Source organism: Lampetra fluviatilis, chromosome 75, assembly GCF_964198595.1.
Source record: "Lampetra fluviatilis chromosome 75, kcLamFluv1.1, whole genome shotgun sequence".
NCBI lineage: Eukaryota > Metazoa > Chordata > Hyperoartia > Petromyzontiformes > Petromyzontidae > Lampetra > Lampetra fluviatilis.
The window spans coordinates 120,470-145,000 of NC_136349.1; the positions used below are offsets into that span (position 1 = coordinate 120,470).

Consider the following 24,531-nt stretch of genomic DNA (forward strand, 5'->3'; position numbering starts at 1 on the left):
CACTCCGCGTGCGCGGTGACGTCACCACGCACGCGGGGCGCTGGGTGCGTGTTGACGTCCTCGGGTGATGTGAGAGGGTGGGGGAGGGAGGGTGATTGCGCGGTGACGTCACCGCGCACATCCCCAGCGTGCGCGGTGACGTCACCACGCACGCTCCCTCAGCGTGCGTGATGACGTCACCACGCTCCCTCAGCGTGCGCGGTGACGTCACCACGCACGCGGGGCGCTGGGTGCGTGTTGACGTCCTCGGGTGATGTGAGAGGGTGGGGGAGGGAGGGTGATTGCGCGGTGACGTCACCGCGCACATCCCCAGCGCGCGCGGTGACGTCACCACGCACGCTCCCTCAGCGTGCGTGATGACGTCACCACGCACCCTCAGCGTGCGTGATGACGTCACCGCGCATTAGGGGCGTCGCCTTTATCGTCCGTTGCCTCCTTCCCGCCCCCCGCCTCCCGACGACGTCGAGCGGTGAGATCTGTGGGAGCGGAACCGCGAATCGTGAGGCGAGTGGAGTAGTAGGCCAAGGTTGGAGCGGTGAGCGGCGGCGGTGAGGAGGAGGAGGGAGAGACGAGGGCGGACGCGGGTTGTTGCTGCTGCCGCTGCTGCTGCGGGCGACTGAGCGGCGACTGGGAGGAGGAGAGGGGGAGACGGGCGGAGGAGCGGCCTTTGTGTGAGGAGACCAGCAGCAGCAACAACAATCAGTACCAGTACAACCACCACCACCACCACCACCAACAACAATCAGTACCACTACTACTACCACCACCACCACCAACAACAATCAGTACCACTACTACTACCACCACCACCACCAACAACAATCAGTACCACTACTACTACCACCACCACCAACAACAATCAGTACCACTACTACTACCACCACCACCAACAACAATCAGTACCACTACTACTACTACCACCACCACCAACAATCAGTACCACTACTACTACCACCACCACCACCAACAATCAGTACCACTACTACTACCACCACCACCAACAACAATCAGTACCACTACTACTACCACCACCACCAACAACAATCAGTACCACTACTACTACCACCACCACCAACAACAATCAGCACTACTAACAACAACAACCACCACCACTAGCACCACCAACAACAATCAGTACCACTACTACTACCACCACCACCAACAACAATCAGTACCACTACTACTACTACCACCACCACCAACAATCAGTACCACTACTACTACCACCACCACCACCAACAATCAGTACCACTACTACTACCACCACCACCAACAACAATCAGTACCACTACTACTACCACCACCACCAACAACAATCAGTACCACTACTACTACCACCACCACCAACAACAATCAGCACTACTAACAACAACAACCACCACCACTAGCACCACCAACAACAATCAGTACCACTACTACTACCACCACCACCAACAACAATCAGTACCACTACTACTACCACCACCACCAACAACAATCAGTACCACTACTACTACCACCACCACCAACAACAATCAGTACCACTACTACTACCACCACCACCAACAACAATCAGTACCACTACTACTACCACCACCACCACTAACAACAATCAGTACCACTACTACTACTACCACCACCACCAACAATCAGTACCACTACTACTACCACCACCACCACCAACAATCAGTACCACTACTACTACCACCACCACCAACAACAATCAGCACTACTAACAACAACAACCACCACCACTAGCACCACCAACAACAATCAGTACCACTACTACTACCACCACCACCACCAACAATCAGTACCACTACTACTACCACCACCACCAACAACAATCAGTACCACTACTACTACCACCACCACCAACAACAATCAGCACTACTAACAACAACAACCACCACCACTAGCACCACCAACAACAATCAGTACCACTACTACTACCACCACCACCAACAACAATCAGTACCACTACTACTACCACCACCACCAACAACAATCAGTACCACTACTACTACCACCACCACCAACAACAATCAGTACCACTACTACTACCACCACCACCAACAACAATCAGCACTACTAACAACAACAACCACCACCACTAGCACCACCAACAACAATCAGTACCACTAACAACAACAACCACCACCACTAGCACCACCAACAACAATCAGTACCACTAACAACAACAACCACCACCACTAGCACCACCAACAACAATCAGTACCGCTACTAACAACAACAACCACCACCGCTAGCACCACCAACAACAATCACCACTACTAACAACAATCAGTACCACCACAACCACCAACAACAACCACTACCAGTACTACCACTACTATCACCACCAACAACAATCAGTACCACTACTAACAACAACCAGCACCACCACCAACAACAACCAGTACCACTAACACCACTACCACTACTACCACTAACAACAACCACCACCACCACCACCACTAGCACCACCAACAACAATCAGTACTACCAACTACCACTACCACTACTACCACCCCCAACAACAACCACTACCAGTACCACCACCACCACCACCACCAACAACAATCAGTTCCACCAGTAGCACTACTAACAACAACAACCACCAACAACAACCAGTACCACTACTACTACTACCACTAACAACAACCAGCACCACCAACAACAACAATCAGTACCAGTACTACCACTACTAACAACCACCACCACTAACACTACCACTAACAACCACCACCACCAGCCACCACTACCAGCACCACCAACAACAACAATCAGTACCAGTACTACCACTAACATCACCACCAACAACAACCACCAACAACAACAACAACCACCAGTACCACTACTACCACCACTAACAACCACTAACAACAACCAGTACCACCACTAACAACCAGTACCACTACCACCACCACTACCACCACCAACAACGACAACCACCACCACTACCACCACCACCAACAACGACAACCACCACCACCAACAACAACCACCACTACCACTAACCACTACTATCAACAACAACACCACCACTAACAACAACCACCACCACTAACAACAACCACCACTACCACTAACCACTACTATCAACAACAACACCACCACTAACAACAACCACCACCACTAACAACAACCACCAACAACAACAACCACTACCACCACCACTTCCACCACTACTAACCACAACAACCACCACCACTAACAACACTACCACCACCAACAACCACCAACAACCACCACTACCACCACTACCTATTCTACCAACAACAACCACCACCAACAACCACCACCACTACCACCACTAACCAACAACACTACCACCACCACTACCACCACTAACAACCACCACCAACACTACCAACACCACCACCACTACCACCACCAACCACCACCACTACCACTAACAACAATAACACCACCACTACCACCACCAACAACCACCACCACTACCACCACCACTACCCACCACTATCACCACTAACCAACAACATTACCACCAACACCACCACCACTACCACTCATCGATTCCACCATCACTACTACTACTCATCGATGCTGCTACTACTCATCAATACTACCGGTCATCTATACGACTACTACTCATGATCGATATTACTCATCATCATCATCACTACTACTCATCATCGATTCCACGACTGCTATCGATCACCACCACTACTCATCGATGACATCACTACTATTACTGTAATCACCATCGATAATGGCTACTACAACTCATCGATACTGCTGCCACTGTTGTGTTGTTGATGAGGCTGTGGTGGTGGTGGTAGTGGCGGTGGTGGCGGTAGTGGTGGTTGTGGTGGTGGTTGTTGTGGTGGTTATGGTGGTAGTTGTTGTGGTGGTTGTTATGGTTATGGTGGTGGTTGTTGTGGTGGTTATGGTGGTAGTGGTGGCTGTAGTGGTGGTTATTGTGGTGGTTATGGTGGTAGTGATTATAGTTGTGGTTGTTGTGGTGGTGATGGTGGTGGTTGTTGTGGTGATGGTGGTTGTTATTGTTCTGGTGGTGATGGATGGTGGTGATGGTGGTGATGGTGGTTGTTATTGTTCTGGTGGTGATGGTGGTGGTGGTTGTTATTGTTCTGGTGGTGGTGATGGTGGTGATGGTGGTGATGGTGGTTGTTATTGTTCTGGTGGTGATGGTGGTGGTGGTTGTTATTGTTCTGGTGGTGGTGATGGTGGTGATGGTGACGGTGGTGATGGTGGTGATGGTTGTTGTTATTGTTCTGGTGGTGATGGTGGTGATGGTGGTGGTGGTGATGATGGTGGTGATGGTGGTGGTGATGGTGGTGGTGGTTATTGTTCTGGTGGTGATGGTGGTGGTGGTGATGGTGGTGGTGGTTATTGTTCTGGTGGTGATGGTGGTGGTGATGGTGGTGGTTATTGTTCTGGTGGTGATGGTGGTGATGGTGGTGATGGTTGTTATTGTTCTAGTGGTGGTTGTTATGGTGGGAGTAGTGGTGGCTAGGGCTCTTGTGATTGTAGTGGTGGTCAGTGTTCTTTTGGTGGTGGTAGTGGTGGTTGTGGTGACTGTAGTAGTAGTGGCTATTGTGATGGTTGTTGTGGTTGTTGTGGTTGTCGTGGTTGTGGGTCTAGAGTCACCACTTAGACCCAGCCTAGACCACCACCACTTAGACCACCACCACTTAGACCACTACCACTTAGACCACCACCACTTAGACTCAGCCTAGACCACCACCACTTAGACCACCACCACTTAGACCACCACCACTTAGACCACCACCACTTAGACCACCACCACTCAGACCACCACCACTCAGACCACCACCACTTAGACCACCACAACCCAGACTCAGCCTAGACCACCACCACTTAGACCACCACCACTTAGACCACCACCACTTAGACCACCACCACTTAGACTCAGTCTAGACCACCACCACTCAGACCACCACCACTTAGACCACCACCACTCAGACCACCACCACTTAGACCACCACCACTTAGACCACCACCACTCAGACCACCACCACTCAGACCACCACCACTTAGACCACCACCACTCAGACCACCACCACTTAGACCACCACCACTTAGACCACCACCACTTAGACCACCACCACTTAGACCACCACCACTCAGACCACCACCACTCAGACCACCACCACTCAGACCACCACCACTCAGACCACCACCACTTAGACCACCACCACTTAGACCACCACCACTTAGACCACCACCACTTAGACTCAGCCTATACCACCACCACTTAGACCACCACAACCCAGACCCAGTCTAGAGCACCACCACTTAGACCACCACCACTTAGACCCAGTCTAGAGCACCACCACTGCATGTTCTACACGGGGTACATTTGTCTGTGTCTCTGAACTAACCCCCCCACCCCCCCCCACATGGACTTGCCCAGGTGATCACCCCCACCCACCCCCCCTCACCCCCCCACTCCAAGTGGACTCGCCCAGGTGACCCCTCCCTCCTGCCCCCCCCACCCCCCCTCACCCACCCTCACCCACCCCCCGCCCCCTCCCCACATGGACTCGCCCAGGTGACCCCCCCCCACCCCCCCACCCCCCCCACCCCCCCCCGCTCTCCACCCCCCCCACCCCCCCACTCCAAGTGGACTCGCCCAGGTGACCCCCCCCCCACCCCCCCCAAATCCCCCCGCCCCCCACCCCGAGTGGACTAACCCAGGTGGTCTCCCCCCACCTCACCCCCCCCACCCCCCCACCCCCCCACTCCAAGTGGACTCGCCCAGGTGACCCCCCCCACCCCCCGCCCCACCCCCCCAAACCCCCGCCCCCTCCCCACATGGACTCGCCCAGACACCCCTCCCCCCCCACCCCGAGTGGACTAACCCCCCCCCTCGTGCCTCTCCCCAGCAGCAGCAGGGTGGGGTGGTGGGGGCTGCCGGACTGTACCACTGGGCGAGCCGCGTGGGGGTGTGGTGAGGAGGTGTGGTGGTGGTGAGGTGGTGGTGGTGGTGAGGTGGTGGTGGTGAGGAGGTGGTGAGGAAGAGGAGGAGGCCCCGATGCAGCCCTGGGACGGCCCAAGCAACCGGCGGGGGCCGACTCTGCGCAATCCCAACAACAACAACAGCAACAACAACAACCACAACAACAACAACCACCACCACAACCCCCACAACCACAACGGGCACCCGGCCCGCCACTTCAGTGGGGGGGTTGCTGCGTTGGGGGCTGGTGGGGGCGGTGCCAGGTGCAGTCCACCCACACGCAACCGTCGCAGGTAGCAGCAACAACAACAACACAACCACAACAACCACAGCAAACACTACCACAACAATTACAGCAGCAACCACAACCACTACCACAACAATCACAGCAACAACCACAGCAACAGCAACAACCACAACAACCACAACAACAACCACAGCAACAACAACAGCGACACCACAATGGCAACAACGCCAGCATTTTTCCACAACCACCACCGTCACTACTGCCACCACCTCCACCACCACAGCATCCACCACCACCGCAACCGCCACCACCACAACCACCACCACAGCATCCACCACCACAACCACCACAGCATCCACCACCACCGCAACCGCCACCACAACCACCACCACAGCATCCGCCACCACAACCACCACCACAGCATCCACCACCACAACCACCACCACAGCATCCACCACCACAACCACCACCACAGCATCCACCACCACCACAACCACCACCAAAGCCACCACCAAAACAACCGTCACCACCACAGCCACCACCACAGCCACCACCACTATCACCGCCACCACGACCTCCACCATAACCGCCGCCGCCACCACATTCACCACCACCACAACCACCACTACCGCCACCTCCACCGTAATGGTGGTTAATGTTGGGGTTACATGATGGTGGTCAACGTTGTTGCGATTGTGGCTATTTGATGTTGGTGATGTGATGGTGGTTAACCTTGTTGTTGTTGTGGTTGTTGTTTATGTTGTTGTGGTGATGTGATGGTGGTTAACCTCGTTGTTGTGGTTGTTGTTGTTGTTGTTTACGTTGTTGTGGTGACGTGATGGTGGTTAACCTCGATGTTGTTGTTGTGGTTGTTTTTGTTTACGTTGTGGTGGTGATGTGATGGTGGTTAACCTTGTTGTTGTTGTGGTTGTTGTTGTAATTACGTGATGCTGGGTGACGTGGTTGTTGTTGTTGTTGTGGTGATGTGATGGTGGTTAACCTGGTTGTGGTTATCGTTGTGTTTATTTACACCATTGGAACCTCATTTGCCAGAAGAAAAAATATGATAATTTTTTTTTACCATTTTATCTGGCAACACAACTGACACATTTTTTTACAAGGAGTCATGTTTTTCTTCTGGCAAATGAGGTTCCAATGGTGTAAATGCTTCACCCCGAGCTCTCATACTCTGATGGTGCATTGTCTTTGAGTTGTGCGCCTTTTGGCGTCATCTGGTCCAACCCATGTGAGACTAGGCTCTAAGGAAAGCTGTCTCGGGTGTGGACCAATCAACTTCAAGGACGATGCTACATACATTATCACCCACCACCGCCACCACCACCATCACCACCACCATCACCACCACCACCCCCACCACCACCACCACCACCACCGCCACCCCCACCATCACCACCGCCACCACCACCACCACCACCCCCACCACCACCCCCACCACCACCATCACCACCACCATCACCACCACCACCCCCACCACCACCACCACCGCCCCCACCACCACCCCCCACCACCTCCACCACTATCCCCACCACCACCGCCACCACCACCACCACCGCCACCACCACCGCCGCCACCACTTTCACCACCACCACTTTCACCACCACAACTATCACCACCACCACCACATTCACCACAACCACCACTAATGCCACCTCCACCGTAATGGTGGTTAATGTTGGGGTTACATGATGGTGGTCAACGTTGTGGAGATTGTGGCTATTTGATGTTGGTGATGTGATGGTGGTTAACATGGTTGTTGTTGTGAACGTTGTGGTTGTTGTTGTGGTTACGTGATTGTAGTTAATGTTGTGGTTAACGCTGCGGTTACGTGATGGTGATTAACGTCATTGTGGTTAACGTTGTGTTTGTTGTTGCGGTTGTTGTGCCACCACCACCACCACCGCCACCACCAGCCCCCCCGTGCGTAGGCAGCGAGGTCGCAGGGACCGCCTACCCCCCCCTCCACCCCCACCCCCTCCCCCCCCTCCACCCCTCCCACCCCCACCCCGCTTCTCTCCCCTGGTCGGCGGTGGGGGGGGGCTCTCAGACGAGGGGGGGCCGGTGGGGGGGGGCGGAGGAGGAGTGGGGGGGGGCTCCGGGGGTGAGGACCCCCACCACCATCCCCACCCCCACCACCCACCCCACCACCCCCCCCACCACCCGCCCCACCACCACCCCCACCACCACCACCACCACCCCCCCCACCCCCACAGCTTCCATCACCCAATGGCTGCCCGGCTGCTCCACGGAGCCCCCCACCACCACCACCATCACCACGGGGGGGGAGGAGGGGGAGGAGGGGGGGGAGGTGGGGGGCAGCAGCAGCAGCAGCCCCCCGTTCTGATCGACATGCATGAGCAGGTGAGTGTGTGTGTGTCTGTGTGTGTCTGTGTGTGTGTCTGTGTGTCTGTATGTATGTGTGTGTGTCTGTGTGTGTGTGTCAGTGTGTGTGTGTGTGTCTGTGTGTGTCTCTGTGTCTGTGTGAGTATGTGTGTCTGTGTGAGTGTGTGTGTGTCTCTGTGTCTGTGTGCGTCTGTGTGTGTGTCTGTGTGAGTGTGTGTGTGTGTCTGTGAGTGTGTGTGTCTGTGTGTGAGTGTGATTGTGTGTGTGAGTGTGTCTGTGTGTGTGTCTGTCTGTGTGTCTGTGTGTGTGTCTGTGAGTGTGTGTCTGTGTCTGTCTGTGTGTGTGTCTGTGTGTGTGTCTGTGTGTGTCTGTGTGTGTGTCTGTGTGTGAGTGTGTGTGTGAATGTGTGTGAGTGTGTGTATGTGTGTGAGTGTGTCTGTGTGTGTGTCTGTGAGTGTGTGTCTGTGTGTGTGTGTCTGTGTGTGAGTGTGTGTCTGTGTGTGAGTGTGTCTGTATGTGTGTGAGTGTGTGTCTGTGTGTGAGTGTGTCTGTATGTGTGTGAGTGTGTCTGTATGTGTGTCTGTGTGTGTGAGTGTGTCTGTATGTATGTGTGTCTGTGTGTGTGAGTGTTTGTCTGTCTGTGTGTGTGTCTGTGTGTGTGTGCGTCTGTGTGTGTGTGTCTGTGTGTGTGTCTGTCTGTCTGTGTGTGGCTGGGTCATGTAGCCCGCATGCCCAGCCACCGCATGCCTAAACAGCTTTTGTTCGGCCGGATCGAGGGGGCTAAACGGGCGCGGCACGGGCTAGAGAAGAGATGGAATGATGTGGTACAGGAGGACGTGGAGCTGAGTGGACTTGCCGATGACTGGTACCAGCGGTGTCAAGATCGGCCTCTGTGGAGGAGGAGGCTCGTGAAGGATGCTGCTACTGGGCAGTTGGAGGCAGTCGCCCTCCAGCGACGACAACGGAGGGCGGAGGAGCGACGCTCACAACAACGAGCGGAGCGCCGGGCGGCTAAAGCACACGGGATAAATATCTAGCGAAGCTTGTGCTGGAGGCCCCGGGGGGGACAGGCGTCTATGACGTTTCCTGATCAAACCCCATTTGGCGGAGCCAGGAGACTGAATCTTTACCCTCGGCACTCCAGAAACGGTAAAAAGCCACTGGGGGTGGCCACGTGGAATGTTCGAACGCTCACTGTGGAGGAGAGGCTGCCACTCCTCTGTCGGCAGCTGGACCGGTACCGCCTGGATCTCTGTGGCATTCAGGAGGTCCGGTGGATCGGCTCTGGCTCCTGCCACCATGAGGGGTGGACAGTCCTCTACTCGGGGCAGGAGACTGCCAAACAACAGGGAGTGGCTCTTCTTCTGAACAAAAGAATGAAGGGGGCGTGGGAGCGTGGCGGTGAGGTGTGGGAAGCTGTAAGCCCCAGGCTACTCTGGGCTCGCCTTCCCATCAACCGGAGGCGAGGAGTGGTGGTCTGGGTTACTTATGCCCCCACCGAAGACGAACATCCGTGGAGGGATGCAGGCAAGGCCGATGAGTCAGATGCCTTCTATGACCTGTCACAGGTGCTGGCTAAAGTGGCCCCTCGGGACAGAGTCATCTTGTTGGGTGACTTTAATTCCCGAGTTGGTCATGATGCTGGAACCTGGTCTGGAGTGATTGGAATCCATGGGCCAGACCAGGTGCAACAGCTGCGCAAAGACATCAGTAGTAGCCTACAGTCCATCGACAACACCCAGCTACCTGGAAAGTTAAAGGCCTGGTGTCTGCAGTTTGGTCTCCTACCCCGGGTGTTGTGGCCCCTAGCAGTGTATGAGGTTCCAATCTCAACAGTGGAGAAGATGGAAAGAGGAGTCACAGGCTACTTAAAGAAGTGGCTCGGAGTTCCACGATGCCTTACCACCATAGGCCTCTATGGAGATGGTGTCCTCAAGCTGCCCCTCACCAGTCTAACTGAGGAATTCAAGTGTGCAAAAACCAGGCTCAAGATGACACTGAATGAATCTCGAGACCCAGTGGTGAGCAACAACGCGCCGACCTTGGCAACTGGGCGCAAATGGAGGCCAGGAAAAGCAGTCCAGGAAGCAACAGCAGCCCTCAGACATGCTGACATTGTGGGTCATGTTCAGCAAGGGAGAGGAGGCCTTGGGCTAACTAGCCATGCTGCTTGGAGTAAGGCCACTACACCAGAGCGGCGGAAGATGGTAGTGCAGGAAGTACGCCATCAGGAGGAGGCTGCAAGGTGGGCCAAGGCAGTCTCTCTTGCCAAACAAGGACAGTGGACTCGATGGGACAGTGTGGAGAAGAGGAAGATCAGCTGGAAGGATCTGTGGGCCATGGAAGCGAGGCGCTTGAGCTTTTCCATCAGAGCAACATGTGACGTCCTTCCAACACCAGTTAATCTCCACCAATGGTATGGTGAAGATCCGGACTGTGCCCTCTGTTCCATGCCAGCCAACCTCAGGCACATCCTCACAGGGTGTAAAACAAGCCTCACCCAAGGACGCTACACTTGGCGTCACAACCAAGTCCTTAAAAACCTTGCGTCCGCCCTGGAGGACAAGCGAGCTGCCACCAACTCCCTACCACCCCCAGCAGCATCACACCCCTTACGGACGACCTTTGTCCGCGAAGGGGCTAAACCACCGAAGAGCGGCTCTACACCAATAGAGCGAGACCAGCTGCGCTTGGCCCGCGACTGGAAAATGCTAGCTGACATTGGCCGGCAACTTGTGTTTCCTCCGGAGATCGCAACCACCACCCTAAGACCTGACATGGTGCTCTGGTCCCGTTCGCTCAAGAAGGTCTTCATCATTGAGCTCACAGTACCCTGGGAGGACTCGGTAGATGAGGCTTATGAGCGAAAACATCTGCGCTATGCCGATCTAGCTGCCGAAGCACGGCATCATGGCTGGAACACAGAAGTCCGACCAGTGGAGGTGGGCTGCAGAGGTTTTGTGGCAACATCTACAACCAGACTGCTTAGAGACCTGGGAATTAAGGGCCAGAGCCAGCGTTCGGCAATCAGAGCTGTATCGGAGGCGGCAGAAGGCAGCAGTCAGTGGCTCTGGATGAAGAGGAAAGACCCCAGCTGGGCCCCAAAGTGAGAGGGCCAGGAGGTATGCAGTCAACAATGCTTGACTCAGGGAGGAGGACGCCCCTGCCATGCATAGTCCCATGGGATGTTGGCTATCAACAACAAGGCAACTCCTATGACTAATTGGGAATGGGACGCAAGCGTAGGATTGATCACCCTGTCGCTGGCCGCCTTTGGGGAGGGTGTATAGTATGAAAGGCCGAAACACCCTAGGAACCAAAGGTTCACTACTGGCGATGCGCTCCCCAAATTTCACCAGGCTCACTGTTCATGAACTCTTGGAAGTGCTTGCACAAAGGATAGTAACATCTCATCCTGTGTTCTTTGGAATCTGAAACGGTAAGAGGCTGCTAGACTTTTGTGCAGCCCATGGGCTTGTAATTTCCAACACGCTGTACCGGCATCGGCGCATCCACACAACATCATGGGTCCAAGCAAGAACATCTGCTGGACTGTATAGTGATGGACCAGCGGATGCGAGCCCATGTCCTTGACACCAGGACCTACCGTGGAGCTGATCTGCCCTCTGACCATCGACTAGTCATCTGTAAGATGCGCCTGCCATTCTTCCACTCCGGTGGTGAGTGTACACCCAGGACGCCATTCAAACCCACGGTGGCCTGGCCTCAGCTAGCTGATGAAAGTTGCAAGTGAGAATTCCGTCATCGCTTGCGGCTGGGGTTGGTATCGTCCCCCACTCATGATGTCGAGGGTAAATGGGCGAGGTTTAGGACTGTGGTTCATGCGGCTGCAATGGCTGCTTTGGGTACACGGTCCAAACCTCCCCAGAGAACCTGGCTGACGGAGGTGTTCAGGCTGGCTGAGAAAAAGCGACAGGCCCACTCTCATCGGCTACAGCATCCCACGTCAGAGAATGAGGAGGTTTACCGCAGCCTTCGCTCGGAGGATCTGAGAGCCGTGAGGCGCTGCAAGGATGGGTGGTGGTCGCGGGTTGCTGAGGAGATGGAGTCTGCCTCAGTAGCCCACGATCACACATCACTCTTGAACTCCATCACAAAGTAAGCACCACACCTATCACTATTCTTAACGTAATGAACAGTGATGCGATCTCTGACCCCCAGGAACAGGTTTCAGATTTGCTGAGCATTTCTGTGAGGTCCTGGGGGAGGGGAAATCGCTCTATCTATGTGTGTCTGTGTGTGTGTCTGTGTGTGTGTCTGTGTGTGTCTATCTGTGTGTGTCTGTTTGTGTGTCTATCTGTGTGTGTGTCTATCTATCACTCTGTGTCTATCTGTATCTGTGTGTGTGTCTGTCTATCACTCTGTGTGTTTATCTGTGTGTGTGTTTATCTGTGTGTGTGTGTCTTTGTGTGTGTGTGTCTTTGTGTGTGTGTGTTTTTGTGTGTGTGTGTTTTTGTGTGTGTGTGTTTTTGTGTGTGTGTGTTTTTGTGTGTGTGTGTCTTTGTGTGTGTGTGTCTTTGTGTGTATGTGTCTGTGTGTGTGTGTGTGTATCTGTGTGTGTCTCTGTGTGTGTGTGTGTCTATCTATCACTCTGTGTGTGTGTCTATCTATCACTCTGTGTGTGTGTCTATCACTCTGTGTCTCTCTGTGTGTGTGTCTATCTGTGTGTGTCTGTATCACTCTGTGTGTGTGTCTATCTGTCTGTGTGTGTCTATCACTCTGTGTGTGTGTGTGTCTATCTGTGTGTCACTCTGTGTGTGTGTCTATCTATCACTGTGTGTGTGTCTATCTATCACTCTGTGTGTGTGTCTATCTGTGTGTGTGTCTCTGTGTGTGTCTTATCTGTGTGTGTGTCTTATCTGTGTGTGTGTGTGTCTGTGTGTGTGTGTGTGTGTGTCTGTGTGTGTATCTGTGTGTGGGTGTGTGTCTATCACTCTGTGTGTGTCTATCTGTGTGTGTGTGTGTCTATCACTCTGTGTGTGTCTATCTGTGTGTGTGTGTCTATCTGTGTGTGTGTCTATCTATCACTCTGTATCTGTGTGTGTCTATCTGTGTGTGTGTCTATCTGTGTGTGTGTCTATCACTCTGTGTCTATCTGTGTGTGTCTATCTGTATCTGTGTGTGTCTATCTTTGTGTCTCTGTCTGCAGGTGGCCGTGTCCTACCCGGTCACCACGGTGACGCCCCACGCGGTGCAGCTTTGTGCCGGCCACCACATCCCCGGCTGTGCCGGTGCCCAGACGCTGCCGGCCTGTTCCGTGGTGTTCAGCTCCCCTCACTACCCGCTGTGCAGCGTGGCTCCCTCGGTGAGTGTGGTGAGTGAGTGGTGAGTGTGGTGAGTGAGTGGTGAGTGAGTGTGGTGAGTAAGTGGTGAGTGAGTGGTGAGTGTGTGGTGAGTGTGGTGAGTGAGTGGTGAGTGAGTGGTGAGTGAGTGGTGAGTGAGTGGTGAGTGAGTGGTGAGTGAGTGGTGAGTGAGTGGTGAGTGTGGTGAGTGAGTGGTGTTCAGCTCCCCTCACTACCCGCTGTGCAGCGTGGCTCCCTCGGTGAGTGTGGTGAGTGAGTGGTGAGTGTGGTGAGTGAGTGTGGTGAGTGAGTGTGGTGAGTGAGTGGTGAGTGAGTGGTGAGTGAGTGGTGAGTGTGTGGTGAGTGAGTGGTGAGTGAGTGGTGAGTGAGTGGTGAGTGAGTGGTGAGTGAGTGGTGAGTGTGGTGAGTGTGGTGAGTGTGGTGTGTGCGTGGTGAGTGAGTGGTGAGTGAGTGGTGAGTGTGGTGAGTGTGGTGAGTGTGGTGAGTGTGGTGAGTGTGGTGAGTGTGGTGTGTGTGTGGTGAGTGTGGTGTGTGTGTGGTGTGTGTGTGGTGAGTGAGTGGTGAGTGTGTGGTGAGTGAGTGGTGAGTGTGGTGAGTGAGTGGTGAGTGTGTGGTGAGTGTGGTGAGTGAGTGGTGAGTGTGGTGAGTGTGTGGTGAGTGTGGTGAGTGTGGTGAGTGTGGTGTGTGTGGTGTGTGTGTGGTGAGTGTGGTGTGTGTGTGGTGAGTGAGTGGTGAGTGTGTGGTGAGTGTGGTGAGTGAGTGGTGAGTGTGGTGAGTGAGTGGTGAGTGAGTGGTGAGTGTGTGGTGAGTGAGTGGTGAGTGTGGTGAGTGAGTGGTGAGTGTGTGGTGAGTGAGTGGTGAGTGTGTGGTGAGTGAGTGGTGAGTGAGTGGTGAGTGAGTGTGGTGAGTGAGTGGTGAGTGTGTGGTGAGTGAGTGGTGAGTGAGTGGTGAGTGAGTGGTGAGTGAGTGGTGAGTGTGGTGAGTGTGGTGAGTGAGTGGTGAGTGAGTGGTGAGTGAGTGGTGAGTGAGTGGTGAGTGAGTGGTGAGTGAGTGGTGAGTGAGTGGTGAGTGAGTGGTGAGTGAGTGGTGAGTGAGTGGTGAGTGAGTGGTGTTCAGCTCCCCTCACTACCCGCTGTGCAGCGTGGCTCCCTCGGTGAGTGTGGTGAGTGAGTGGTGAGTGTGGTGAGTGTGTGGTGAGTGAGTGGTGAGTGAGTGGTGAGTGTGGTGTGTGTGGTGAGTGTGGGGTGAGTGGTGAGTGAGTGTGGTGAGTGTGGTGAGTGAGTGTGGTGAGTGAGTGGTGAGTGAGTGGTGAGTGTGTGGTGAGTGTGTGGTGAGTGTGGTGAGTGAGTGGTGAGTGTGGTGAGTGAGTGGTGAGTGAGTGGTGAGTGTGGTGAGTGAGTGTGGTGAGTGAGTGGTGAGTGTGTGGTGAGTGTGTGGTGAGTGAGTGTGGTGAATGAGTGTGGTGAGTGAGTGGTGAGTGAGTGGTGAGTGTGTGGTGAGTGAGTGGTGAGTGTGTTGAGTGAGTGGTGAGTGTGTTGAGTGAGTGGTGAGTGAGTGGTGAGTGAGTGGTGAGTGTGTGGTGAGTGAGTGGTGAGTGTGGTGAGTGAGTGGTGAGTGTGGTGAGTGAGTGTGTGGTGAGTGAGTGGTGAGTGAGTGGTGAGTGTTTGGTGAGTGTGGTGAGTGAGTGGTGAGTGTTTGGTGAGTGTGGTGAGTGAGTGGTGAGTGTTTGGTGAGTGTGGTGAGTGAGTGGTGAGTGTGGTGAGTGAGTGAGTGGTGAGTGAGTGGTGAGTGTGTGGTGAGTGAGTGATGAGTGTGGTGAGTGTGGTGAGTGAGTGGTGAGTGAGTGGTGAGTGTGGTGAGTGAGTGGTGTTCAGCTCCCCTCACTACCCGCTGTGCAGCGTGGCTCCCTCGGTGAGTGTGGTGAGTGAGTGGTGAGTGTGGTGAGTGAGTGGTGAGTGAGTGGTGAGTGTGGTGTGTGTGGTGAGTGTGGGGTGAGTGTGGTGAGTGAGTGTGTGTGTGGTGAGTGAGTGTGGTGAGTGGTGAGTGAGTGTGGTGAGTGTGGTGAGTGAGTGGTGAGTGAGTGGTGAGTGAGTGGTGAGTGAGTGGTGAGTGAGTGTGGTGAGTGAGTGGTGAGTGAGTGTGGTGAGTGAGTGGTGAGTGAGTGTGGTGAGTGAGTGTGGTGAGTGAGTGGTGAGTGGTGAGTGAGTGGTGAGTGAGTGGTGAGTGAGTGGTGAGTGTGTGGTGAGTGAGTGGTGAGTGAGTGGTGAGTGTGGTGAGTGTGGTGAGTGAGTGGTGAGTGAGTGGTGAGTGTTTGGTGAGTGTGGTGAGTGAGTGGTGAGTGTTTGGTGAGTGTGGTGAGTGAGTGGTGAGTGTGGTGAGTGTGGTGAGTGAGTGAGTGGTGAGTGAGTGGTGAGTGAGTGGTGAGTGTGTGGTGAGTGTGTGGTGAGTGAGTGATGAGTGTGGTGAGTGTGGTGAGTGTGGTGTGGTGAGTGAGTGGTGAGTGAGTGTGGTGAGTGAGTGTGGTGAGTGTGTGTGGTGAGTGTGTGGTGAGTGTGGTGAGTGAGTGTGGTGAGTGAGTGGTGAGTGAGTGTGGTGAGTGAGTGGTGAGTGTGGTGAGTGAGTGGTGAGTGAGTGTGGTGAGTAAGTGGTGAGTGTGGTGAGTGAGTGGTGTGGGAGTGTGGTGAGTGTGTGGTGAGTGAGTGTGGTGAGTGTGTGGTGAGTGAGTGTGGTGAGTGTGGTGAGTGTGGTGAGTGAGTGTGGTGAGTGTGGTGAGTGAGTGGTGAGTGAGTGGTATTCAGCTCCCCTCACTACCCGCTGTGCAGCGTGGCTCCCTCGGTGAGTGTGGTGAGTGTGGTGAGTGGTGAGTGAGTGGTGAGTGTGGTGAGTGTGTGGTGAGTGTGGTGAGTGTGGTGAGTGAGTGTGGTGAGTGAGTGTGGTGAGTGAGTGTGGTGAGTGAGTGTGGTGAGTGAGTGTGGTGAGTGAGTGTGGTGAGTGAGTGGTGAGTGTGTGGTGAGTGAGTGGTGAGTGTAGTGAGTGAGTGTGGTGAGTGTGGGGTGAGTGTGGTGAGTGAGTGTGGTGAGTGAGTGTGGTGAGTGAGTGTGGTGAGTGTGTGGTGAGTGTGTGGTGAGTGTGTGGTGAGTGAGTGGTGAGTGAGTGGTGAGTGAGTGTGGTGAGTGTGTGGTGAGTGTGTGGTGAGTGTGTGGTGAGTGAGTGTGGTGAGTAAGTGGTGAGTGAGTGGTGAGTGAGTGGTGAGTGAGTGGTGAGTGTGTGGTGAGTGTGGTGAGTGAGTGGTGAGTGTGGTGAGTGAGTGGTGAGTGTGGTGAGTGAGTGGTGAGTGTGTGGTGAGTGTGTGGTGAGTGTGTGGTGAGTGAGTGGTGAGTGTGGTGAGTGAGTGGTGAGTGTGGTGAGTGAGTGGTGAGTGAGTGGTGAGTGTGTGGTGAGTGTGTGGTGAGTGAGTGGTGAGTGTGGTGAGTGAGTGGTGAGTGGTGAGTGAGTGGTGAGTGAGTGTGGTGAGTGAGTGTGGTGAGTGAGTGTGGTGAGTGAGTGGTGAGTGGTGAGTGTGGTGAGTGAGTTGTGAGTGAGTGGTGAGTGAGTGTGGTGAGTGAGTGGTGAGTGTGGTGAGTGTGGTGAGTGAGTGGTGAGTGAGTGGTGAGTGTGTGGTGAGTGAGTGGTGAGTGTGGTGAGTGAGTGGTGAGTGAGTGGTGAGTGTGGTGAGTGAGTGTGGTGAGTGAGTGGTGAGTGAGTGTGGTGAGTGTGTGGTGAGTGTGTGGTGAGTGAGTGGTGAGTGAGTGGTGAGTGTGGTGAGTGAGTGGTGTTCAGCTCCCCTCACTACCCGCTGTGCAGCGTGGCTCCCTCGGTGAGTGTGGTGAGTGAGTGGTGAGTGTGGTGAGTGTGTGGTGAGTGAGTGGTGAGTGAGTGGTGAGTGTGGTGTGTGTGGTGAGTGTGGGGTGAGTGTGGTGAGTGAGTGCTGAGTGAGTGGGGTGAGTGTGGTGAGTGAGTGTGTGTGTGGTGAGTGAGTGCGGTGAGTGGTGAGTGAGTGTGGTGAGTGTGGTGAGTGAGTGGTGAGTGTGTGGTGAGTGTGTGGTGAGTGAGTGGTGAGTGAGTGGTGAGTGAGTGTGGTGAGTGGTGAGTGTGTGGTGAGTGAGTGGTGAGTGAGTGGTGAGTGAGTGGTGAGTGAGTGGTGAGTGAGTGGTGAGTGTGGTGAGTGAGTGAGTGGTGAGTGTTTGGTGAGTGTTTGGTGAGTGTGGTGAGTGAGTGGTGAGTGTTTGGTGAGTGTGGTGAGTGAGTGGTGAGTGTGGTGAGTGTGGTGAGTGAGTGAGTGGTGAGTGAGTGGTGAGTGAGTGGTGAGTGTGTGGTGAGTGAGTGATGAGTGTGGTGAGTGTGGTGAGTGTGGTGTGGTGAGTGAGTGGTGAGTGAGTGTGGTGAGTGAGTGTGGTGAGTGAGTGTGGTGAGTGAGTGTGGTGAGTGAGTGGTGAGTGTGGTGAGTGAGTGGTGAGTGAGTGTGGTGAGTAAGTGGTGAGTGTGGTGAGTGAGTGGTGTGGGAGTGGTGTGGGAGTGTGGTGAGTGAGTGGTGTGGGAGTGTGGTGAGTAAGTGGTGTGTGAGTGTGGTGAGTGATTGTGGTGAGTGTGGTGAGTGTGGTGAGTGAGTGTGGTGAGTGTGGTGAGTGAGTGGTGAGTGAGTGGTATTCAGCTCCCCTCACTACCCGCTGTGCAGCGTGGCTCCCTCGGTGAGTGTGGTGAGTGTGGTGAGTGAGTGTGGTGAGTGAGTGGTGAGTGTGTGGTGAGTGAGTGGTGAGTGTAGTGAGTGAGTGTGGTGAGTGTGGGGTGAGTGTGGTGAGTGAGTGGTGAGTGTGGTGAGTGAGTGTGGTGAGTGAGTGTGGTGAGTGAGTGGTGAGTGTGGTGAGTGTGTGGTGAGTGTGTGGTGAGTGAGTGGTGAGTGAGTGTGGTGAGTGTGTGGTGAGTGTGTGGTGAGTGTGTTGTGAGTGAGTGGTGAGTGTGTGGTGAGTGAGTGGTGAGTGAGTGGTGAGTGTGGTGTGTGTGGTGAGTGTGGGGTGAGTGTGGTGAGTGAGTGTGTGTGTGGTGAGTGAGTGCGGTGAGTGGTGAGTGAGTGGGGTGAGTGTGGTGAGTGAGTGTGTGTGTGGTGAGTGAGTGCGGTGAGTGGTGAGTGAGTGTGGTGAGTGTGGTGAGTGAGTGGTGAGTGTGTGGTGAGTGTGTGGTGAGTGAGTGGTGAGTGTGTGGTGAGTGAGTGGTGAGTGTGGTGAGTGTGGTGAGTGAGTGGTGAGTGTGTGGTGAGTGAGTGGTGAGTGTGGTGAGTGTGGTGAGTGGTGAGTGAGTGGTGAGTGTGGTGAGTGTGGTGTGGTGAGTGAGTGGTGAGTGAGTGGTGAGTGAGTGTGGTGAGTGTGTGGTGAGTGTGTGGTGAGTGTGTGGTGAGTGAGTGTGGTGAGTGAGTGGTGAGTGAGTGTGGTGAGTGAGTGGTGAGTGTGGTGAGTGAGTGGTGAGTGAGTGTGGTGAGTAAGTGGTGAGTGTGGTGAGTGAGTGGTGTGGGAGTGTGGTGAGTAAGTGGTGTGGGAGTGTGGTGAGTAAGTGTGGTGAGTGTGGTGAGTGAGTGTGGTGAGTGAGTGTGGTGAGTGAGTGTGGTGAGTGTGGTGAGTGAGTGGTGAGTGAGTGGTATTCAGCTCCCCTCACTACCCGCTGTGCAGCGTGGCTCCCTCGGTGAGTGTGGTGAGTGTGGTGAGTGAGTGTGGTGAGTGAGTGGTGAGTGTGTGGTGAGTGTGGTGAGTGAGTGTGGTGAGTGTGGTGAGTGAGTGTGGTGAGTGAGTGTGGTGAGTGAGTGGTGAGTGTGTGGTGAGTGAGTGGTGAGTGTAGTGAGTGAGTGTGGTGAGTGTGGGGTGAGTGTGGTGAGTGAGTGGTGAGTGTGGTGAGTGAGTGTGGTGAGTGAGTGTGGTGAGTGAGTGGTGAGTGTGGTGAGTGAGTGTGGTGAGTGAGTGTGGTGAGTGAGTGTGGTGAGTGTAGTGAGTGAGTGTGGTGAGTGTGGTGAGTGAGTGTGGTGAGTGAGTGTGGTGAGTGAGTGGTGAGTGTGTGGTGAGTGTGTGGTGAGTGTGTGGTGAGTGTGGTGAGTGAGTGTGGTGAGTGTGTGGTGAGTGTGTGGTGAGTGTGTGGTGAGTGTGTGGTGAGTGAGTGGTGAGTGAGTGGTGAGTGAGTGGTGAGTGTGTGGTGTGAGTGTGGTGAGTGAGTGGTGAGTGAGTGGTGAGTGTGGTGAGTGAGTGGTGAGTGTGGTGAGTGAGTGAGTGGTGAGTGTGGTGAGTGAGTGGTGAGTGAGTGGTGAGTGAGTGTGGTGAGTGAGTGGTGAGTGAGTGGTGAGTGTGGTGAGTGTGGTGAGTGAGTGGTGAGTGTGGTGAGTGAGTGGTGAGTGTGGTGAGTGTGGTGAGTGAGTGGTGAGTGAGTGGTGAGTGTGGTGAGTGAGTGGTGTTCAGCTCCCCTCACTACCCGCTGTGCAGCGTGGCTCCCTCGGTGAGTGTGGTGAGTGAGTGGTAAGTGTGGTGAGTGAGTGGTGAGTGAGTGTGAGTGTGGTGAGTGAGTGTGAGTGTGGTGAGTGAGTGGTGAGTGTGGTGAGTGAGTGGTGAGTGTGGTGTGTGTGTGGTGAATGTGTGTGGTGAGTGAGTGGTGAGTGAGTGGTGAGTGAGTGGTGAGTGTGTGGTGAGTGAGTGTGGTGAGTGAGTGGTGAGTGTGGTGAGTGAGTGGTGAGTGAGTGTGGTGAGTGTGGTGAGTGAGTGGTGTGGGAGTGTGGTGAGTTAGTGGTGAGTGTGGTGAGTGAGTGTGGTGAGTGAGTGTGGTGAGTGAGTGGTGTTCAGCTCCCCTCACTACCCGCTGTGCAGCGTGGCTCCCTCGGTGAGTGTGGTGAGTGTGGTGAGTGTGGTGAGTGAGTGGTGAGTGTGGTGAGTGAGTGTGGTGAGTGAGTGTGGTGAGTGTGGTGAGTGTGGTGAGTGAGTGGTGAGTGTGTGGTGAGTGTGGTGAGTGTGTGGTGAGTGTGGTGAGTGTGTGATGAGTGTGGTGAGTGAGTGGTGAGTGTGGTGAGGAGTGTGTGGTGAGTGTGGTGTGAGTGAGTGGTGAGTGAGTGGTGAGTGAGTGGTGAGTGAGTGGTGAGTGTGGTGTGTGGTGTGTGTGTGGTGAGTGTGGTGAGTGTGGTGAGTGAGTGGTGAGTGAGTGGTGAGTGAGTGGTGAGTGTGGTGTGTGGTGAGTGTGTGGTGAGTGTGGTGAGTGAGTGGTGAGTGTGGTGAGTGAGTGGTGAGTGAGTGTGGTGAGTGACTGTGGTGAGTGAGTGGTGAGTGTGTGGTGAGTGAGTGGTGAGTGAGTGGTGAGTGTGGTGAGTGTGGTGAGTGAGTGGTGAGTGAGTGGTGAGTGAGTGGTGAGTGAGTGGTGAGTGAGTGGTGAGTGAGTGGTGAGTGTGGTGAGTGTGGTGAGTGAGTGGTGTTCAGCTCCCCTCACTACCCGCTGTGCAGCGTGGCTCCCTCGGTGAGTGTGGTGAGTGAGTGGTGAGTGTGGTGAGTGAGTGTGAGTGTGGTGAGTGAGTGGTGAGTGTGGTGAGTGAGTGGTGAGTGTGGTGTGTGTGTGGTGAATGTGTGTGGTGAGTGAGTGGTGAGTGTGGTGAGTGAGTGGTGAGTGAGTGGTGAATGAGAGTGGTGAGTGTGGTGAGTGTGGTGAGTGAGTGGTGAGTGAGTGTGGTGTGTGTGTGTGGTGAGTGTTGTGTGTGTGTGGTGAATGAGTGTGGTGAGTGAGTGGTGAGTGTGTTTCCGGTTGGAAACATTTAGGCTGGCCTGCCTACGATCCATCCTGGGTTTAACCTGCAGGCTGGATTGTGTGAGGAGCTCACAAATCCTTGAAAGATCTGGTCAAAGTCCCATCGGTGAGCTCCTCCGGCAGGCAAGGCTGCGTTGGCTGGGTCATGTAGCCCGCATGCCCAGCCACCGCATGCCTAAACAGCTTTTGTTCGGCCGGATCGAGGGGGCTAAACGGGCACGGTACGGGCTAGAGAAGAGATGGAGTCATGTGGTACAGGAGGACGTGGAGCTGAGTGGACTTGCCGATGACTGGTACCAGCGGTGTCAAGATCGGCCTCAGTGGAGGAGGCTCGTGAAGGACGCTACTGGGTAGTTGGAAGCAGTCGCTCACAACAACGAGCGGAGCGCTGGGTGGCTAAAGCACAGCAAGTTGGCACAGTAGGGGGCACAGATGGTGCATCAGCCAGTCATCTTGGTCATGTCAGTCAGTCGACCCGTGGCACCTGCTGGGTCTGCCCCGTGACCTCCTGCCAGCGGGCGTTCGACACTTCACGTGGTAGCCTCAAGGTGCACATGGCCTGGCACAAGCGTCGTGGTGACATCACCGCCACTTAGTGGCGAATATGCGGTTGTTGTTGTTGTGTCTCATTGTGTGTGTGTGTCTGTGTGTGTCTCACTGCGTGTGTGTCTGTGTGTGTGTCTCTGTGTGTCTCACTGCGTGTCTGTGTCTGTGTGTCTCACTGTGTGTGTCTCACTGTGTGTGTCTGTGTGTCTCACTGCGTGTGTCTCTGTGTGTGTGTCTGTGTGTGTGTGTCTCACTGTGTGTGTCTCACAGTCTCTGTGTGTGTCTCACTGTGTCTCACTGCGTGTGTCTCTGTGTGTCTCACTGTGTGTGTCACTGTGTGTGTGTCTCACTGTGTCTGTGTGTATCTCACTGTGTGTGTCTCACTGTGTGTGTCTCACTGTGTGTGTCTCACTGTGTGTGTCTCACTGTGTGTGTCTCACTGTGTGTGTGTCTGTGTGTGTGAGTGTCTCACTGTGTCTGTGTGTCTCACTGCGTGTGTCTCTGTGTGTGTGTCTCACTGCGTGTGTGTCTGTGTGTGTGTGTGTCTCACTGTGTCTCACTGCGTGTGTCTTTGTGTGTGTGTGTCACTGTGTGTGTCACTGTGTGTGTCTCACTGTGTGTGTCTCACTGTGTCTGTGTGTCTCACTGCGTGTGTCTCTGTGTGTGTGTCTCACTGCGTGTGTCTCTGTGTGTGTGTCTCACTGCGTGTGTGTCTGTGTGTGTGTGTGTGTCTCACTGTGTCTCACTGCGTGTGTCTCTGTGTGTGTGTGTCACTGTGTGTGTCACTGTGTGTGTCTCACTGTGTGTGTCTCACTGCGTGTGTCTCACTGCGTGTGTCTCTGTGTGTCTGTGTGTCTCACTGTGTGTGTCTCACTGTGTGTGTCTCACTGCGTGTGTCTCTGTGTCTGTGTGTGTGAGTGTTTCACTGTGTGTGTCTCACTGTGTGTGTCTCTGTGTGTGTCACTGTGTCTGTGTGTGTGTCACTGTGTGTGTCTCACTGTGTGTGTGTGTCTCACTGTGTGTCTTACTGTGTGTGTCTCTGTGTGTGTCACTGTCTGTGTGTGTCTCACTGTGTGTGTCTCACTGTGTGTGTGTGTCTCACTGTGTGTGTGTGTCTCACTGTGTGTGTGTGTCTCACTGTGTGTGTGTGTCTCACTGTGTGTGTGTCTCACTGTGTGTGTCTCTGTGTGTGTGTGTGTCTCCCTGTGTGTCTCACTGTGTGTGTGTCTGTGTGTGTGTGTCTGTGTGTGTCTGTGTGTGTCACTGTGTCTGTGTGTGTCTCACTGCGTGTGTCTGTGTGTGTCTCACTGTGTGTGTCTTACTGTGTGTGTCTCTCACTGTGTGTGTATGTGTCTCACTGTGTCTGTGTGTCTCACTCTGTGTATCTGTGTGTCTCACTGTGTGTGCGTGTGTCTCACTGTGTGTCTCACTGTGTGTGTCTGTGTCTCACTGTGTGTGCGTGTGTCTCACTGTGTGTGTCTCACTGTGTGTGTGTCTCACTGTGTGCGTCTCACTGTGTGTGTGTCTGTGTGTCTCACTGTGTCTCACTGCGTGTGTCTCTGTGTGTGTGTGTCACTGTGTGTCACTGTGTGTCACTGTGTGTGTCACTGTGTGTGTCTCACTGTGTGTGTGTCTCACTGTGTGTGTGTCTCACTGTGTGTGTCTCTGTGTGTGTGTGTGTCTCCCTGTGTGTCTCACTGTGTGTGTGTGTCTGTGTGTGTGTGTCTGTGTGTGTCTGTGTGTGTCACTGTGTCTGTGTGTGTCTCACTGCGTGTGTCTGTGTGTGTCTCACTGTGTGTGTCTCACTGTGTGTGTCTCACTGTGTGTGTCTCACTGTGTGTGTCTCTCACTGTGTGTGTATGTGTCTCACTGTGTCTGTGTGTCTCACTCTGTGTATCTGTGTGTCTCACTGTGTGTGCGTGTGTCTCACTGTGTGTCTCACTGTGTGTGTCTGTGTCTCACTGTGTGTGCGTGTGTCTCACTGTGTGTGTCTCACTGTGTGTGTGTCTCACTGTGTGTGTCTCACTGTGTGTGTGTCTGTGTGTGTGTCTCACTGTGTGTGTCTCACTGTGTGTGTGTCTCACTGTGTGTGTGTCTCACTGTGTGTGTCTCTGTGTGTGTGTGTGTCTCCCTGTGTGTCTCACTGTGTGTGTGTGTCTGTGTGTGTGTGTCTGTGTGTGTCTGTGTGTGTCACTGTGTCTGTGTGTGTCTCACTGCGTGTGTCTGTGTGTGTCTCACTGTGTGTGTCTCACTGTGTGTGTCTCACTGTGTGTGTCTCACTGTGTGTGTCTCTCACTGTGTGTGTATGT

The 24,531-nt window shown here is 54.2% G+C and overlaps 1 protein-coding gene across 2 annotated transcripts in view; it reads left to right on the forward strand.

The window, feature by feature from the left end:
- The first annotated feature begins 444 nt into the window (after positions 1–444).
- The window catches only part of LOC144953381 (RING finger protein 44-like), a 44,715-nt gene continuing 20,628 nt past the window's right edge, over positions 445–24,531 (forward strand). Inside the window, exons 1-4 of one of the 2 annotated variants that reach the window (XM_078883941.1) lie at positions 445–671; positions 5,874–6,240; positions 8,126–8,573; positions 13,726–13,881. In XM_078883941.1, coding sequence (XP_078740067.1) covers positions 6,023–6,240; positions 8,126–8,573; positions 13,726–13,881 — 822 coding nt within the window. In that variant the 5' untranslated portion in view covers positions 445–671; positions 5,874–6,022. The remainder of the gene's footprint in view (positions 672–5,873; positions 6,241–8,125; positions 8,574–13,725; positions 13,882–24,531) is intronic. The other variant, XM_078883942.1, reaches the window with a different exon arrangement.